Below are 20,312 nucleotides of genomic sequence, written 5' to 3' on the forward strand. Positions count from 1 at the left end.
GTTGCAGACATGGGGAGGTGTCAGAAAAAAGAAAAGCTGGGATCCTGCACGTTCCTATAAATTCCTGCAATTTGTGGATGGTTCCCAGGGCCCAGGTTTAGTTTTGATTTACTGGTGGTAAGGTGAGTTGGCCACAGTTTGAACCCCGGCTGTCTGCTCCAGAGAACCCTCTCCAGGATGGCCAGTCAGCACCTCCCCGAGTGCACAATTTCATTTCTTTGTGTTTTTTACCTGGATTTTACTTGTTACCAGTAAAGTACCACTGTAAAATCAGATAATGAAGTCTTACAGACCTCTTAGAATAAAAAATATGACAGCTAATAATAACCAGGGGCACCTGGGCTGTATTTTCTCCTCAGCATGTGGTGAATTTGAGAGCTCATATTAGGTTTGCCACGGATGAGAAAGATAATTTAGCCATTTTCTATCTGCTGAAGGAGAAATAGTAGAGATAGAAGAGCTATAACTGTAGCCTTCCTATGTTTATGAAGTTGTAGGTTCTGTCTTACTGTCAGGTAAGTAATTATGTGCAGTTACAAAATGTGCATTTATTAAATAATCCTAGGTAACATTTCCAGTCTTCCAAGCAACTCGAAAGCAGCTCTGAACCTACTTAAATGACATTTTTTCTCAATGTCTTCCTACGTACAGTCACACAGACAGATTATGTTCCTAAATGTGCACCTATCCGAACACCCGAGGGAAAATGAAAGGAATATATTTCTGTGGTGGGAAAATAACTGCTCTAGTGCTGTGACACAAATCTCCATTTGTTAACTGTCTGTGGTTGAATTACATTTCAATTTAAGCATCCTACTTTTGTTTAGGTAAAGAGAAAATAGGAGCCATGAATGGGCCACTTCACGTAAAGCAGAATTAAACAAATTGTAGAAGCTTTGGTTTTCCCTTACTCTTGGACGGAACCCAATTTTTTCATGATGAGACAAATCCTGCCTTTTCACATCTGGTGTCCTGCTGGTGCTTTATTTTGCTGTTGTGATACTGCAGAGAAATAGAGCTCCTAATTTGCAGTTTGAGATCCACAGGTGTTGATGGGAAGCTTTTGCCACTGCAGTGTAGTATGGATTTCTGCAAATGGTAAGAAAACCCTGAGATGAAGATTGCAGAATCTTTCTTTTCTAAGCAGAGACCTTACAGGTTTTGGAGATGATACTGTTTTTCAGTATTAAGAGTAATGACTGTCACTGTCAGTGCCAAACCTCTGGGGAGAGGTGTTTCGATTTGGGCTGGGAGAGACTGGGGAGAAAAGAAATTGTACTTAACACTTCTCAGTCACTGCTTGTTTGCAACCAAAATGAGTAAAATGAGAGCTGCTCCAGCCCTTTTTACATCAGTACACCTGACTCCTGAAACCAGCACCATCATGGAACAGATATTTTCTGGGAAGCTGCACGCAGGGAAGTGCCAGCCTCTGTGAATTATGGAAGAGAGGGAAAGGTAAATTGGCTCTCAGTGTGCTCAGCAGCCCCTTTAGCCGGGGTGGTGATGGCACTCAGTCGAGCCCTAATGGCGTTTGTGTGCAGTGCTGAGCTCAGACCTGGTTTCCATATTTCTTTACCTCTCTCTGAAAGTAAATAGTATCATTTAAACCCAGTGCCATCAGGCCCAAGCCATTGAAGTGCTGAACAAGCTCACACTGGGGATGCTGAGCTCGCCCTCAAGCTGCGGGCGATGTCCATGGCCTGGATTTTCTGCTTCCCCCATTTCCCTAATCCGATTGACAGGTAAGCTGTTCTTTAAATTTCAGGATCCGTATCCATGGAAGGTACTTGAACAGGAATTCTGCTATAAAAACAGGGGTAAAAAGGAAGCATGCTGAAGTTTTATCTGGGAGGTGAATCTGACTAACCATTCCGATTTCCTGCATATATATATATATATATATATATATAAAAATAATACATATATATATAATCTTGTCTGTGGCTGTATATTATTTTCTTAAGTAGAAGGTCTCATGAAAATTTAGCCAACTGTTAATTACTTCATTTATTTAATAGCAAACAAATAAACCAACCTTAAAAAAACCTGAAAAATTTTCCTTTGCTGCTGCTGGGTTTAGACATGACTTACAAGGTTGTTCCAGTTCTGGTTTATGTGATTTTTAACTCTTATTTTCTGTTTCTAACACCCTGCTCCCTCATAATAAATAAAGCAAAGGTCATGCTACAGCTCTGTTGGCACCAGGAGTGTTTTGCAGGGCCCTTGTCAGAGGTCACTGACTGACCATGCCCTGCCCTCTGTAGGTGAAGTTGTCTATGTTCCATATTTGCACATGTGGTACAGTTTAAAGAAAAAAAACCAAAAATCATGCACAGAATTAGTTTTAAGTCTTCCCTAATTGTATTTTTAATCAGAAGACTGGTGACATTTACCTTTCATTGTGTCATTTTATTTCTCATTTTGTGCTTCAAGCGAGTGTTCCCCAAACTCAGTGCTGCTTCAAAATGCTTAATCAAATGAAAATGCTTATTTTCCATCACTGGATTTATAGCTACAGTCATGATAGATTAAAGAAAAAAAAATTTAAACACTTTTGTGACAGCAGTAAAGAAATATTTCAAATCTTTATATGCATTTTAAAATTCAGTGTGTTTAAAATACAGTGAATTTCATGTGCAACATGAGCTCTTTTCAAGAATATGCAATTACTCTTTATTGAATGCCAAACTCTAAGATCTTAAAAACAAGCTATATGAGTTAAGCCTTTTATTTCCCAAATGGGGACAGCTGAGACTGCTCAACCTTCGTGGCTTCCAGTCAAGGGGCAGTGCTCTGAAACAGGGAGGTGAGGATAAATATCTAGTTAAGGAACTAAGTGGTAGTGTGAAAAAATTGATGGATGAAGAGGCTTGGAGAAAAGGTGGGAATTTAGTGGGGGGGGAAAAAAAATAGAATGGGTCTTGTTTTACCCTGGTCATAGATATAAATAAAGAGTATAAAGAAATTTCAAAATTTAAAAATACCCAAACTTGTGTAAGTGGAGCAATCTCAGTCTTTAACTTATCCTACAAGTGTTCAACACTCTTGGGAAACTGTGGTACACCTATTAGTAGTATTTAAATTGGCATATTAATATTCTGAATGGAATATTTACTGTAACCAGTGATGTGACAGTGGTTTGGTGGGAGAACCCGCAGAGAGCATGTGCATCTTTCTCTCACAGCCAGCGCACATCCTTGACAACTGAACTTTGCATCCTGCATGCAAAAACCAATGGGATCTCACCAAAAATAAAAACAAGGACCTATGAGTACATGGCTGTTCAGTTGCAAAATCTAAGTCCCTTGGAGAGAATCCTTTGTATGGAAATATGTCTGGGAAGAGGAGAAACCAAAGAACCTACATCAATGTGTTGATCAAATTAAGCCTCTTGCCTTAATTAACTGCCACTGTGGTTCTGTGGTATTGCCATGGCAGAGGCCTTAAACCTTGACCAGAGATGTAGAGGTTTTCATGAACCTTACCAAAACTCAGATTTTATCAAGTTTTCTATGCCTGTGTTCAGCAGAAGGCAGAACTGAGCATTTACTTTGTGTTTGTAAACTCTTGGGGTGTGTCACAGCCACACAGAGTTCTCCTCGTCTTCTGTAGTGCATCAGCTTAATTCTGCCTGAGCCAAATGATGTTATTTTGAGGTTTTATACTCAATAGAGTCATAAATTATTTTATGTCAATGCAGGGCTTGGGAAATGAAAGCAAATATTTGCTGTGCCTGGCAAACAAGGCAATGCCAATACATCTCTGTCGCCCAGTGATGTGTTTGAGCTCTGGGCATGCTGCCTGCTCCGTGTTTAGTATAGACCCAGCTATAAACAGATGGGTAAGGCACAGGTGTAAGAGCTAAAAAAACACTGATTTTTCTTCCTGTTTTTGTACTTGTCAGTTTTGTGAGCTCACTGCTCTACATTTCAACCTCCCCACCTCTAAAAATACCGTCCTGTTGCTGAGTGCTTTGAGAAGGATGACAATTAATGAGTATTTGTTACGAATGACTGATTAGTGACGGGATTTCTATTAGGAAAACCTGAAAAGAGGCTTAATAAAGATCATCCTTTTCAGTCCTTTTACTCAGTGAATTTCTTAGCTTTCTTGGATCACTGACTTTGTTATGTGACATTAGAGAATGCATTTGAAAAACAGCTGCTAATAAAGCACATGTGTATTCAGTTCTTACAGCTTCCATTTCTGCACTTCAAACAGAATGTGTTCCCATTCAAACTGAAACAAAGATTAATGAACATCTCACTGATGTCCAGTGATCTGTTATTAGCATGGAAGAGCTTTATGTCCAATTATTTATTTCTATAAATAGCTGGTGTTTTCATAAATATGTGATGGCAGTGTGCAGTTTAAAACATACTGAGCATTGATTTGAAGCAGCTTATCTGTTTCTGAATATAAAAAATAGATGGATATCCTTCAGATATTAGGAAAACACAAAATAAGACAAACAGTAGAGCTACTACCTTTCTGAGCTTCTTCCTTCAGTTTAGGCTATTCCTAAGCGTGAGGAGAGCATTTTCCATAAGGAATAACCTGGTATCTGGGATTTCTAGCATCAAAATGGGTTGGGCTTTTTTTGTTTGTTTGCAAAGAAAGTTTGATCATTTTTCTGTCTTTGTGTTTCAAAAGTAGATCTGATAAGAAGAACTTTTTCTGTCCTGCAAAAGATTTTCTGTTCTGTTTTGAGGTGAACCTGGGTACTTTCACAGTTAACATGAAAAAGGAAACATCTTGGGAAAGCCACAGGGGATCCTCATATAATGTCTGGTACTTCCGAGTTCAAGTATCTCCACTCCTCTGACACACCAGACAAATGTTTAGCCACCAAATAGTATCTTTATGAAGCTTTTTATCAATGTGTAAATAAATATTTTTCATTAAAGAAGAGATGAGAAATTTTTTGTCTTGCTCATGCCTGATTTTATTGCTTTATGTTCTCTCTTCTGTTTTAGATAGTAACAGAAAGCAGAAAAGTTTCAAAAGGAAATGTTGGGCCAGGTTCTCTGATGTGGAAGTAGGAACATGGAGATTTGAAGAACCCATCTAGTCAGCAACAGATTTATGCCAGCCCTTGGGGCATCTGGTACACTCTGCTGCCCTCTTACCAGAAAATTTCATGTGATGCTGAAATCACTGTTTGATAAAAAATTCAACCAAAATTCCTAATGCAGAGTAATTTAACCAGTCAACCAAAGAAATGCCCTGCTTTCCCCAGTAAATACTTGGTTTTGATTGAATTTTGCATCACCTTTGGAACTGTCCTTAGATTTTCAGCTGTTATTTAGATACTGAGGTGAGTGCTGCCTTTTCCTAGACACGTTCAATAGCACAATGCTCAAATGGCAATTTATTTCATTTTCACAGCTGTCTGATGCTTGCAGATTAGATGTTCCAGCCTGGGCTTTGAGTGGCAGAGTTTTGGGAGCATGTGTTGAACATACCCTGACTTATTTAATTGAGTTCAGCTCATAGCACAGCCTCAATTACTAGTTTAATTAAGAAGAAGAAAAGAAAAAAGAACAGCCAAACAAGGAACCAAATAATAACAGAAAGGATGGAGTTTTGCATTATAATTGAGTGGTGCTTCTGTGGATCCTAGTTCAGAGTGCTTGGGGTTCATCACTTGTGTGGTGAGATCTTACCTGACTTCGTAGGGATGAGAACTGGACCTCAGTGATGCTGAGGCTTGGGAAGCAAGCAGTCAGGATTTCCAGCAGGAACTGAATCCCAGGGGTTTATCTTTTCTATTGCCATAGGTTTCACAGGGATTTGGGCACATCTGATCTGCTGTGCTGATTGTCACTGCTGCTGTCTCCCCATTATGCTTTGATAAGTAAGCACCTCCCTTGCCAGGCACCATCAAGGAGCAGGTTAAGTCAAGCAATTACTGCTTGCTGAACACAGGAACAGCTTTTAAGAATATAAAGTAATATCTTTACTGCTCCTCAATTCCCTCTTCTAGAAGAAAACGTGAAAAGACCAGGAGCAGATTTTTTAATAAGGTAAGAAAGGAAACGACTGCTCTGCAGCAGGTGCTGTCTGTGTGTCCCAACCCAAGCCATCTTCTGCCTCTTCACAGAGAGCAGTGAGGAATGTGAGTGATTATAAACAGTGCTGGAGGTTGTGAGATTATTCACTGGGGATGTGTCAGAGGAGGACAATTATGTTGAAACAAAGTGAGGGGAAGAAAGCCCCAACTTAATCTGTGCTCCCTTTACCTCAGGCTGATCAGAGTAAATTAACTGCTATTGCAGGTAATATGCAAAGTAGGAATTAATTATAATTCTGACTTCAGAAAAAAATAATGTAAAAAATATGTTTTGTTAATGATGCCTGTAGACTACTGCCTTTATATTGTGTAAAGCAAGCAAGCAAACAGGAGTGCCCTGCTCCCCTCCAAATCCCACAAGGCTCTTTGCTGATCCACTCTGCGCTCATGTCAGTGTGTATCAATTTTGTCTTAAAATAAAGAAGTTAAGCCTTCCTGACAGGTAGGCACACCATGATATGCTTTCAGACGTGAAGGGCTATCTGCTGCAAAGGGAATCTTCTCCTCAGACTGCATCAGCTGCTTTAATAAAAGCATCTCCATCGATACCTCTTGGGCTTGCACGTGCAGATGTAACTTCACCTCCTTTCCTTCCGTCATTCATCACATGAGAAATCATGTACTCAGCATTTAGATTGGGGTTTATGTTGTTTCTTCTTCTCCTAAAATGAGATAATTAGTTAATTAATAAAACTAATGAGTTAATCTGCTCTAAAATGCAACTGTGTTCATCGCTGTTTGCCTGGTGGCCTGGAGACTTGGGGAGCAGTGCTACATAGATTTAGTTACCACTGATGTGACCAAAAGCCTGTGAGACTGAGTGGCATGACTCATAAATATGTAAGAATTCCGTTTTTCATATGGCATTAATGACATCAGCCATAAGTTACTTCTTTGAGTTCTAAAATTGTCTTAGAATTGATAATAAAATTGGTGGATGGCTCAGCTATCAGTTCATGCTGGCATAATCTAACTGCTTTGCACATTAATAAATTCCTGTTCTTGGCCAGAAAAGTATTTTTATTTCATTTTTCCTGCAATTCTTTCTTCATTTTTTTTTCCATTTTAGTAATTTTCAGAAATCGTCTTCCTATCTAATTCTGCGTGGGGTAGGTTGGCATTTGAAACATTATTACAGAGATGGTGTTTGCAACCAACGTGTTTCCCCCCCCTTTTCTCTTCATTCTGCTTCGAGTTGGGGCTGCTAACACATCTCTACATTTCTGGTGCTTCAGAAACATAATTAGGAAATAGATTTGTGTGCTGGCTTCAGATTTCCTTCCTTGAGTAAGGAAATCCAGGAATGGGCTCACTGAGCATTGCAGAGGAAAATGTGGGGTGAGGTGGTACCGTTTGTCCCGTTCCTCAATAACAGGGACAGCCCAGGTCAGACCCTGAGTGGAATAGGGCAGGAGGGGAAGTGCTAAAGCTTCCTTTATTTTTCTATTTTTTATTCATTTATGATTAGTGACTTTCTGGAATTCTTTCTATGCTATCGCTTCATGTTTTTATTCCCAGAGAACAAGGAGGAGTCACAGTCTCATAGCAGAAAATGTCTGATTGATATGGATAGATAGATAGATAGATAGATGGATAGATAACCCAGTAATCCCCTGAAATAATATTTATTTTGTTGCTGCGTATTTTGGTGAAATTTTCCCATGGTTTTGTGGGTTCTCTGTGGGGGGACAGGGAATTTATTTTATCTTGTTCTTCATTTGTTTGATTTCATCTAATCCCTTCATCATTTCTGTAAACAGGGCATCATTTTGTGCTACCATATTTTTCCAACTGCTTTAAAAAAAATTATATAAATGGTGTGTTTGGAGCAGAAGTGGATGCTGTGCCTCTGCATCAGCTGAGAGCCTCTTTAATCCCACAATTCCCACGTTGCTGCTCACAGCCCCTTATCTAATTCATTACTTATGTTCACAACTCTGTAACAAGTACAGCGACTGTATTACAGATACAGCTTTTCTATAAACTACTTTGTCATGCCAGAACAGGTTTTCACTGTTCCTGAAGTGACACAAACGTCATGTGGAAAAAAACGGCAGATAAATCAGTGAATAAGGGTTATTCGAATGATCCACTCAATTGAAACTGGAAATTTCAAAGCAATGACTGAAATAAATAAATATATGCATATTAATCACTTTGAGCATCAAAATACAGAGCCTCTATCCATTTGCTGTTACATTCTAGTCAGTACCCACATATTATTACATACCACCACATACTGAATCTGTTTTGTCTTTGTATTCTTCATGGCACTCAGTAAATCTTTCAGGAAAAGTCTATGAAAATACTTCCTAACTAGAGCCGAAAGCAGGAGCTCTTTTTTGTTAATTATTTGTATAACTTCTCTGCCACTGTAGAAATTTATTGAGTAATGTGGCAGGTCATCGATGGGCTCTCAGTTGGGGAACCTTTGGAAGTCAAAATGGAAATACTTCTGTTGTTTATATATTTCTGTTACAAATCAGCACTCTTTGGCTTTAAACTCTGAATATATGCACAGTTTCCTAGCAGCTTCATATTAGTTCTAGTAATTAGACACTAATTACTAGTGGTATTATAAATAATTCTGCCTTCCCACTAGGCCTAGCTGCTGTAAATTAAAGGTTAAGAGATCAAGAATAGAGGAACGACAGCAAAAGCACTACAGCCTTCTCTGTGGTGGAATAAAACCAATTTTGTTGTCACTTAACTGAAATTGAGTTCTGTTTTGTAGTGCCTTAAGAAAAAAATATCATGAAGATTTAAAGAGTCTGTGATCTCTGAAGAGATGAAATAATGCAAATACAATATTTTCAACCTAATTTCAAATATTACAATTCTGTATAAATCCTGCTTTGCTTTTCTTTCTACTAACTTGATCATTTGGTGTCTATGATCTTTGTTTTAGACAAGACTTTGGTTTCGGTTTTGGGGTTTTTTTTGTTGTTTTTTTGTATGACTTTTTTTTGTTTGGTTTTTTTGGTTGGTTGTTTTTTTTTGTTGTTGTTGTTTTAGTTTTGGGGCTTTTTTTTTTTGAATAATTTAATTTGCAAGTACAATTTTGGGGAGAAAATGACTTGTTTAGTCAGCAGTTAATGAGGAAGCAAAACTGCCTATTTTTACTTACTTACTGCCAAGGTGAGACATGGAATCAAGTAATTCACTCACTGCTGACATTAAATAATAACAGTTTAGGAAATTGGAGTAGGGAGATTGTAGCTCTGAGTCCTGCATAGAGATGTGCCATCACTGAGCCCGGTGTGGACCAGCAGCACCCAAACCAACCTCTCCAGCAGAAAATACTTGATCAGAAACTCAAGATATAGGACAAGTTCTAATATTCTCTTCAGAACTTACTACCTTACAAAAAACCCCACAAACATTAGCAATCAGAGATTCCTAGACAGGAGCATCAAGGTGCTGGATGAGAATTTTGTTTTTATTTCATTTTGTGCAGTTATAGTTTGGGTAGATAATTTTTTCTTGGTGAGACCTGAGCACCCCTTATTGTTGTTCACCACTGGAATCATCAATTGAATTGGAATAATTCCCTAACCTGCAAAATTTACTACTTCATCCTTAAGGAAAGCCAGGATACAGATCATTTCTGTCCATTGCTGCCAAGCACAGGCTGTCTATTTTCTGTTCTGCACTGTGATAAATAACCATTGGCACAGTTTAAACCAGCTTAAGGATTTACTGTGTTAGTAATGTTTGCTTGTGGAGATCAAATATTAAATGTTTTTGCTTCTCTTTGGCATAAGGTGAGATCATTAGCATGCATAAACTTGATTTAAATTAATTTTTTATACAAATTAGCATTTATATATGTATTTGAAATATAAATTTCAAGTGTAATTTTGTCAGAATAGTTCTATTACAGCCTCACCTATCTCTATATCCAAGATCATCTTCAGCTTTGATGTCATTGATCATATTTAATGACTTAAATTCACTCCAAGAGCTTAAGAGTAAAGACACTGAGGAATACACTAGCACAGTTCCTTCCCACAGCATTCCCAGTGTGACTTTTCCTAAGTGCAGCAAAAAAACCAAAAAACCAAAAACCAAAAAATAAAAACCACCACAGACAAAAAACCCAACCAACAAGCAAACAACAAAAAAAAAAAAAACCAAACCAAACAAAACAAAGGAAACCAAACCAAGACAAAACAAATTAAAAACAAAAACAAAACAAAAACAAAAACAAAAAAAACCTCAAAAAAACCCAAAACACACCTTAGATAAGAAGGAAAGAATAACCAAGCATCCAGCAGCAGTTCCCACAGCAAACCTGCCAGCTTCCAGCACTGTGCAGTGCTGTGATTTCCAGAGTTTGAAACATCACTGCATTTAATAGCAACTGATACATCCTTCCCTGAATTTGCTTGAAAATAAAAAAGCCCTCATCCTTTCTGTTGACTGCTAACTCATCATGACTTCAAATCATCTGTTTGGGGTCTAAAGAGTCCAAATGTAATCCTAGCCTCTCTGCAGGTCTTCCTGGGAAGGAGCCCTGAGGTTCCTGAAGCATGCAAACTGTGGATTTTTGATTATTTAATGTAATCCTACATAATGATGATTATTGTAGCATTTTCTGCATAAGATGGATGAGACAGGTTCTCAAATGCCAGCTATAACTGACATTTAATCTGGTATAGGTCATCAAATACCAAGGTGGAAGAACTAGTTTAATTTATTTTTCCTCATTAATAATGCATTTAAAAGAAATTAATATTGCAAAAATGTTTTCTTTTTCATTCCTTGTCACTAAGTGGAAAAAGTTGGTTGACAGAAATCACATATTTGAAGACAAAGCATCCTGTATTGTGATCGATGCTGGTGGTGCAGAAAACATGATTTTAAATCCCTGACAAGCTGAGTGGGCCCATTTTCCACATTTCATAGTGCCAAACGCTCCATCCAACCATCATTTCTCAGGCTGGGTTGAAAAGGCCATGTCTCAAATTCTGGGAAGGAAAAGCCCCTGGAGAAGTGAGGCTGTGTTTGGGAAATGATGGCCTGCTGTGTCTAGACAGTCCTTTTTAAACAATGAGCTGCTGCTGCTGCTGTCCTGATTTGCTCTGAGGCTGAGCTTAGCTCTAGGACAAAAGTTAAACCTTCCAAACTCCACTCTGCTTTAGCCTGAAGCTCCTCAGGCTGCAAGTCAAACACAATTTCAGGGATCTTCTTTATTTCTACCTTTATTCCCCTACAATCACTGAACAATTAAATGAAAACTCTCCCCCCTCCCGCCCCCCAAAAAATCCTATTTTAAAAAGTAATTTTTAATATTGTCGCTTTTCAACTGTGGGAAAAGGTTATTTATTAAGTGGAAGAAGCAATAGAGTCTGACTGCACTAATAATATCTTGTGAAGATTAAATACCTTCAGGAAAAGTGCTGCATTTATTTCTTCTGTGCAAGAGCTTCAGTACAATACTAAGGAAATCTTTGAAAATAAGTGTCTGAATATGTGTATTCTGCTGTGTGCATAAAAGAGTTCATGTAAAGAGTATAAAAGGTCAAGTGGCACCATTTTGATGCTCCAGAAGTCATTCAAAGCAGAATAATCAAAAACAGCACATTAAAATACATATCTTGAGTTGAGTTTGAAGGATAACATATATATCAGACCCTGAGCTGCCAGTGAAGAAAGAGAATTTTTATTTTCTATGGCAAAATTATTTCCCTTCATCTTGTGCATCTGGTAAAGCAGTGGAAATTAACCATCTTGCCCTCAAAAATAAGTATTCAGGATAATCCAAGGATTATTCATCATCATGTTCCAGATTTCAGTATATCTTACATCAGTGTGTGCATGGTTTGAATGTAAAAACATATTTTATAACTACAGAAAATCTGCTATTTTTTTTTTTTTCCCTTTAGGTAGAGTTTATATCTACTTTTTAAAAAAATATTATAGTGAATTCATGGCATTATTTGGATGTCACATTAAAAGTCTACTTAAATGTTGATATAAAGCTGTGTTACATGGCACTTTGTTTATAAAATGAATTTTTTCAGTGGATCAGCACACTGATTTGGCACAGCTGGTTTGTGATAAAATGGAAATAATCAATGTTTCTTCATTCATATTCTAATTGATGAGCTTGTAGTAGCACATGAGGAAATACATTTTAGGCTGAAACGACTCTAATTCCAAATTTCTGCATCTGATTTAAGTCTGAATCCTTACATTTTCAGATAAAGGGCAGTAATCTGACAAATGAATACTAATGTTCAGGGCCCTTGGTGAATCCAGGAATACATCTGCGATTTCATTTCAAACTGGCACTTATTAAGACTTTGCATGTAGTTACAAAAAAAAAAGTGGCTGAAAAGGTAATATTTGATTTTCTTATTAAAATTTTATATTGGAAATAAATTTTCAAAATTCAGGCAACATCCTTTTTGTTCAGAAGATTACTTTGTGCACAGAATTGCTAAAGGTAATTACATGACTTTAATGAAAATATGTTGAATTTTTTTTTAGACAGAAAGCGGGTTAATCAAGTATAAATTTGTTAAATTCTAAGGGATGCACTTTTTCAAGAGGAAATCTCATTGCTGTAGTCTTGATGTGGGAAAAACCAGACAACTTTTGTGATGAGTATAAGACCAAACTTTCTTTACAATTTTATCCACAAGCAAAACCTGTGAACTGAACTTTCATTTCTCTGTGTGTTTGCTTTATTGCTATCATATTCCAGATGTGCATTTTTTTATCATGTACAGCCACAACTATTCATGAAAGGAGCACGAAAGGGAATATGGTGGGATTGATATGGGGTTATGATGTATTTACTCTGCATAGGAAGAAGTAGAGCTTGTGTGAGAAAATAGCAACTGTGACTAAACACCACTAGACCGAAAATCAGCAGTACTTCATTCCTGCAGGACCCAGAGATGGCAGAGGAGTGCTTTGGAGAGGCAACTTGTAGTCTTACCCTGTAGAAAAAGCATATTTGGGTGGAAAAAGGAGGGGACAAACACTTTCAGAGATTATTCTGAACTTTAAATATGTGTATTTGATTGACATCCCTAAGACAAAAGAAAGTGAAGGCTTTTATACCCTCTGTAGTGGAAGGGATCAAACTTGAAGAAAAACATGCAGGATTTTGTTGTTAAAAGCTATAACAATGGTGGAGTGTAGTAGTAACAATATTATAGACAACAGTCCTGAATTATCAAATTACATTCACTTTATGACACCTCTGAAAATTCATGTTTCTGTGTCTGTAAGGACATGGCGGGGGTACCTGTTTATGGCAAAACAATTCAGCTTTCTAACAGGCATATTTTTATAGATGGATGATGGACAGTTTAAATAGAAAAACAAACAAAAAAAATGACAATTTATATCTCCTTTAGCAGTGAACCAGACCGGCTCTGCTCCATCCCCAAATTCTCAGCTGCTTTCCCTGTTTGCTGCTCAGGCCACCACCCTGGTGCTGCAAATAAGTAAACTTTAGTTTGACTTGGCGATTTCCCTGTAGAGAGAAGTGGATTTCATTACAAATGTCCCCACTAAGGGTTGAGCTTGTGCTGATTGTTGCCTGTTGTTGTGCAGCAAGGAGTAAGTGGAGCTGGGCTCTGTGTGGTGAGAATGAGTTGTCTGACTGGGTTTTACTTTTATCTGCAGCTCAACCCTGTGCTGCTTCCTGCATGGTACTAAATCTGCAGCTCTCTAGGAGAAGAAAGCATTATTATTTTACTCACAGGCACTCATTGCTAGATTTCCAAAATGCCAGGAACATTTGGAATATATGTCCTCCTTTACACTGCAGAAATCACAGAGGAACTTTAATAGAATTTCACTCCCATGCAGCACAAAAACATCCACTCGATATTTCCTTCCAATATCAGTTACCAAAAAAAAAAAAAAAAGGAACATTGCTGGAGAGCAAAACAGTTTCTCATCCCCTAAAATAGTGTGGGTTTAGAAGGAGAAATTATCCTCCAGATGATGGGTGCTGTGTTGTGCTGGAAAGAAGCACAGGAAGGAGAAACACAAATACCCCGATCCAATGGTGTTTCAGTTCCTCACCTGGGGAAAAATCTCCCTTTGCCCCAAACCTGAGAATTGCTTTCAATGTGTGTGTGTTCTAGCACATAGAGTTCTTTGAGTTCCTAAAATCTGTCTGGGACACTGAGGGCCATGGCTCATTTATTACCAAAAATGGGCTAAATCTGAGGGTGGCCAATTTCTTTTGGTGTAGATGTGAATTAAAAAGGAAAACTGATAAACATCAACAAAAAAAGAAATGCTCCTGGACCACGCTATGAAGCATATTATTATTTAAATGCAATGTAAACTAAATCGAATCACATTCATTTTGATTAAATGCAGTAGAAATCAGATACAGGACTGTGTGGCAGTCCCCTTCTGAGAATCCAGTCAGTCGATCACCTCATACCTGGGCTGTAAGAGAACCCCACAGGGTGTTTTCACACAGTCCTTTTGACTGGATATTTTGATCACCTCCTCTGAAGAGGGTTCCTTCTTCATCACAGTCCCTATAATTTTAGTTGTCCTATTTGTCCTACAGTTAATCTGGCTGGTGCCACTCAATGTCAATGCTGTTCTCATTATGTTTCAAACCAGTTAAATTGAACAGCGTTTCTGTTAATTCCAATTCAAACTTTTTTCCCCACACCATAATCCCGCTCCTAAATTGGTAAAAAGCCTCTAACGTTTTGTCACTTGTTCATTTTGCCAGGATCAACTGAATATCTTTAGTCACCTTCTGTCTTGAAAATGATCCTCTCGGTATAGCTGCTGAAAACTAAATGCTGTCCTTTCTACTCATAGCTCTTGTTGAGGTGTGGTAGGAATTATTTTACTTTATTCTAGTTAGATCTTGTCCACAGCAGTAATTTGGCCTAAGAAAGCATCCTCTTTTTCTATATATGCTTTACTAAAAATTTGCCTCCTATAATATTTCATTGGTTTTTTGTCAAAGAGCCCCAGAATTGTGATTTTTTGCCCCCCAAACTCTGATTGTGCTGTACAGTGTTTGGCATCTTAGGTGCATTAGAAATTAGCAGTTTTCAGTCATGCAAGTGCCCAAATGCAGCTTTACAGGGAAAGTATTTCTTTGTCAGCTAATTAAATAGGTGGGTTATGAATGAGGTGACTGAAAGCTTGCAAAACAAAAGGAAGTGACAAGGGAGAAGTTGGTGGGCAAAACCAGTGGTGATAAGGGATTTGGCAACTGAACTCAGGCAGTAACTATCTGAATTTCTATTGAGGGCAGCTGTCTCTGTCAGGAAAGAAAAAGGGCCTTTTGAGGCCCTCCCTACATGGTTTTGAGGCTTGATAATGAAGGAAAGATGAATCTGTGATCACTGGTGTGAGAGCAGGGACTGGGAAGTTCACTGTCACTTTTGTCTCATGACAGCATTCTTTTCTTCTGGCATTAGTTCTATTTGGTAACATTTATTGCTGGTTTTAGGCAGTGGGTTTGTCAGTGGGGATATTTCAAAATGCTAGAGAGTTGTTGTTGCTCAGATGCGGAGGGAATCGTCCCTGTGTATCTTTTCCTGGTTGGAACCAAACTCTTTGGAAAACCTCCAATCATAACTTTTTGAGACTAAGCTGTTAGGCTGAGGAGGATGTGTGTAAGAGCTGGTGAGAGGATAAGTGTAAATCAGCAGTGTAATAGAGCTGTGAAAACAGCAAATGCCATCCAGGGGCGGCTGAATCTCCAGCTGTTGCAGAGAGGTTGCTGGGCCATTGTGCAGGCACTGGTGAGCTCCACTCTGGAGCAGCACACCCAGTGCTGGCCATGCTTGTTCAAACACTGACTTAAAACTGGAATAACTAACTGCACTGAAGGGCAGCAGAAAGAGTCTGCCTTGTGAGATGAGAAATCTGCCTTCCCTTGCTTATCTCTAGCTTCTAGGTAGAGGGAAAGAATTTGATTGCCATCTAGAAATATCTCTGGAGGGGAAGATGGGTGAAAGTAGCTGTTTAAGCCAAATAAGCTGCTGCAGAAATCAGCTGGTGTAATTTAGCCTGGAAGGTATCACCATTAGTTATTAGATGTAGATTCCCAGCTGCTGGAACAACAGTGAAACCATTCTGGAAGAGTCAAAACAACTGAACACTTTTATGAGTTTAAGTGCCTGCAAAGCACCAGGACTTGATGAAGAAGATGGCCCTTTTTGTTCTTGATTAACTGCAGACAGAATTCAGAATTTCGACACATTAAGTCTATAGCTTTCAAAAGATAGCATGCCTTAATAAAATCCAGTTTAGTGCCAACATTTTTACTGTTACAGCAGCCTCAATTAGCATCCTCTTTGGCAGTCTCAGGAAATAAAGGCTGTAATGAACTCAGCTCTCCTGTCAGATCCTGTCCCTCAAGGTCAGCACCAGTGCCCTGAGCTTGGGCTGTGCAGGGACATCCACATGGCCAGTTTTCCTCCTGAAATTGCTCTGTGAATGGATAAAAGATTTCATTGCCCTCTGCTGAAAGTGGAAAGGCAAACCCAGCACCATTTGTGAGCAGAAAAATTAGCCTTGAGCTGAAATAAATACTGTACAGTGCATCCTTGACAGCTCCCAAGGCAATGCAAATACAGCGTAATTGTGGGTCAGCTTCTTGTGTTAGAAATGCAATTCTGGTTTAAACCTCACTCTAAAAATCTGCATTAGTCTTTAAATACAGAATTGCCTTTCAAGATTACACAATAAAGCTTTTAATTTTCTTAATTTAATTTTCAGAGCTCTTTGATCGTACAGCAGCAGTTAGGCAGTTACTTTCTTGTTCTGTCTTTCACCTCTTCATTTAATTATAAAGTTTTATTGTTGTCAGTCTCCAGGAGAAGAATAATGATTTTTTGAGTAAAAGGAATGTCATTTGCACATGAAGTCATGATAACTTGCACAAATGATGTTAATATAAAACAGATATTGAAGAAAAAAAGAAATATCCCCCACTCCAGAAAGCTGGAGCAGCCACTTAAATTCTTAAATATTCTTGATTCTTAGATACTCCTTACTGGATTTGTTATTGATGTGCAAGCACTTTATTTGTTTTCTGATCTGAATAGATATTCTCATTGTAAAAGGCTAATAGTTATTATTTCTTACTTATTTTAGTCTGTAGAAATGTTAAATCATTAATAAGAAACAGTGAACACTACGCAGTAGAGTCAGTCTGAAGTCAAACTTCAGGTCTTGGTAACTGCTGTGTGTCTGGATGTGTATTTATGCATACGTGTGTGTGTATTTGTATATTTATATATTTATATATTTACACGTATGTGAGTGTGTTCGTGCCTGATCACAGCAAACCCAGTCGGTTCTATGATTGCAAAATGAGCTTTATTTGAATTATTGAATCTTGAAGGACCATGTCCCATTAAATAGCATAAATCAAATCCCCAGAAGTACAGATTGTAGTCTTGAGTACATGTAACTTTTTAGCAGCTTCTTTTAAATATATATAGGTGTTGGCCTTGTTATTTCTGATGATACGAGTGCACTTACTTTGCATATATTCTGTACTATGGACATTTTGATTTATACAAACTTGAATGTTAAGTGTATGTTTTTAAATATATTCTTAGAGTACAGCTGGGGTAAAGAATGACAATGAAGGACAGGACAGGAATTCTGGATTATTTTGATAAATAGAAATCCCTGTCAGGAATGCAGTTATCCCTCAGGAATGTTATAGGTAAAGTTTATTCTGCCTTATGGCCTGGTGATGGACTACATGACCTTTCAAATTCTCCTCCAGTCCTATTTTATGTTTCTGAGATCAATTCATTTTGGCATTTGACATCTCCTGCACATAGACTATAGATGATTTTTTTTTTGTTGTTGTTTTTTTGGGGGGGGGGTTGTTGTTGTTGTTGTTTTCTGGTTTGTTGTTTTTTTTTTTTTTATTTTCACTTTTTGCACTTGAAACACTTTAACTATCTCTAAAATGTATTCTTCTTTATTTGAAGACTAAAAATAAAGGATATAGGTTTCATTTGTCTATTCAGCAAACAGCCTAAAACTGGATTTTTATAAGAGGTTACAAGGCTATAAATTACTGCTCGTTCACATAAAGATATCTGAAGGTTTATATGCAGATGATCCAAAGTTATTCCCATTAGTGGTAATAACTAGGAGATAATTCACTTCATTTGGATAATGAAATCCTGGTTCTCAAAGTAGTTTTAGTAACATTCAGCCTGGAATCAGATTATTCTTTACAGCATGTTAAAGTCATGGCAAGGTGGTCTTCAGCTTGCAAGTGTAATTTGTTCTCACAAATAGGTAATCTTGTTAAAATATTGTCATGTTAATCAAAATTGATTTGCGTGTGCTAAAGCCAGTGAATGCTAATCAAGTATCGGGTCAGGCAGCTTTAGCAGCAGTTCTAAGTCTTTGATAGTTTCCTGTTATTCCTGGATGGAATGACTCAGTGGATTTGTGGAAGCATTTTGAAGCCTGAACACCTTTCCAAGGCTGGATACAAATGTGCTACAGATTAAAGCATCTCCCTCAGAAATAAATTTTAAAACACCTGGCAGTGAATCACTGTATTTGTTATAGCTTGTGTGCAATGTTCTGTTCTCCAGACAACGTGAGTGCTTTATGCTTTTGTCACTGTTATCTGCAACTATCTTGCCATTTTTTTACAAATAATGGTTAAAAATATATTTAAGATTGTAATTTTAGAGTATTACATGGTTTATCTGTTTTGTAAGAAAATGCATTTAGAACTTCTGTGCATTACATTTGAAAGATGGATCTGTGTAATTGTTAATTTGTTTGAAGATACGGTGAATTTTTAAAAGTAATTATGTGATTATCAGTATGGGGTATCTAGGAAATTGGAATGACAAAGAACAAAAACTTCCTTTTGCTGGAGCCAGCAGGAGCTTTGCACTCTGCTCACACCCTTTAAAACTTACAACATCTTATTTTCTTTCAACAGAAAGCTTTTCTTCACAGACTACGGGAATGCTGCCAAGGTGGAGAGATGTGACATGGATGGAATGAACAGGACGTGGATAGTGGACTTGAAAATTGAACAGCCAACTGCTCTGGCACTAGACCTCATCAATAAATATGTGTACTGGCTTGACATATATCTGGAGAGTGTGGAAGTTGCTGACTATCAGGGGAGGAGGAGGCAAACAATAACTAAAGGCAGACAAGTAGGTATTTATTTGCAAATTAGTAAAAAGTAATATCATCAGTAAATGAAGGCACATAATGCTAGCAGCTACAGGGATTTCATGTTTTTTTCCCTTTTTAGTTCAAATGCATTAGACTTTAAAAGATCCATCTGAATGTTTTGGTTTAGCTGCGATTTAGCCCATTTTGCTACCTATGAATGTTTCCATACAGTGTCTCATTAGCAGTGCACCAGGTAAGTCACACTCCCCATTGTAAAAGACTTCAGGAGGGAAAATATGGGGTGGAAAGGTGCTGGGAGATAAATCCTTAATGACAAGATGTCCTTACCCACTCAGGAAGGAGAGACTAACAGGCTCAATAATGTGAAACAGAATAGCAAAAGCTATTCACCCATTCAGACTAATCTGGATGCCCTTAAATCGTATTTTTGTTGATGGCAATGATGCTTTTCACAGCTGATCCTGATGTTTAGAGTCATAAATACAAGCACTGAGACTGTGTGAGTCTTTGAGCAGGAGCATTTCAATCCATTAGCTTGGAGAGTGGAAGAGTTCTCTGACAGTTGTGAGTCTTATGTAAATCCAGGGAAAATCAGCAAAGACCAAACTGTTCTGGTCACTACTTGAACTGCCAGAGCTGGTGTGGGCACCAAGTTGCATCTGCTTCTGCTTGAGGTTAAACAGGGAGTGTAAAAATGTGCAAGCAGAATAAACATTTTACGTGTTTTGCTGTCATTCCTTGCTTCCAAATAATCACTGTTTACCGAGACACAACTGGTTAGACTAACTTACCTAAAAGTAGGCAGAAAATGTGACAAAAGGCAGTCTAAGTGGTGGTTTGGCAAGCACCTTCCTGTTTTTTACCAATCTATTCCCAGTATTTAACCAATTTTGGAACAACAGGTCTTGTAAACTTTTGGGTTTATTGTTTTGGTTTTGGTTTGTTTTGTTTTTTTTTTTAACGTAACATTTTGGAATAGATACTTAAAAAGCTAAAATCATTTTCAGAAGCCATTAACAAATACCTTTACAGGCTTGTAACTGAGTTGTACTGGTGTCATAGGAGAGATGCTTGTTCTTTCTCTACT

At 37.9% G+C, this 20,312-nt stretch overlaps 1 protein-coding gene across 1 annotated transcript in view; it reads left to right on the forward strand.

Moving 5' to 3' along the window:
• Positions 1-20,312, forward strand: part of LRP1B (LDL receptor related protein 1B) — a 483,986-nt gene that overhangs the window by 229,830 nt on the left and 233,844 nt on the right. The window contains exon 8 of the mRNA XM_017740107.1: positions 19,020-19,242. Within this exon, the coding sequence (XP_017595596.1) occupies positions 19,020-19,242 (223 nt within the window). The remainder of the gene's footprint in view (positions 1-19,019; positions 19,243-20,312) is intronic.

Source organism: Corvus brachyrhynchos, unplaced genomic scaffold (genome assembly GCF_000691975.1).
Source record: "Corvus brachyrhynchos isolate BGI_N302 unplaced genomic scaffold, ASM69197v1 scaffold126, whole genome shotgun sequence".
Classification (NCBI taxonomy): domain Eukaryota; kingdom Metazoa; phylum Chordata; class Aves; order Passeriformes; family Corvidae; genus Corvus; species Corvus brachyrhynchos.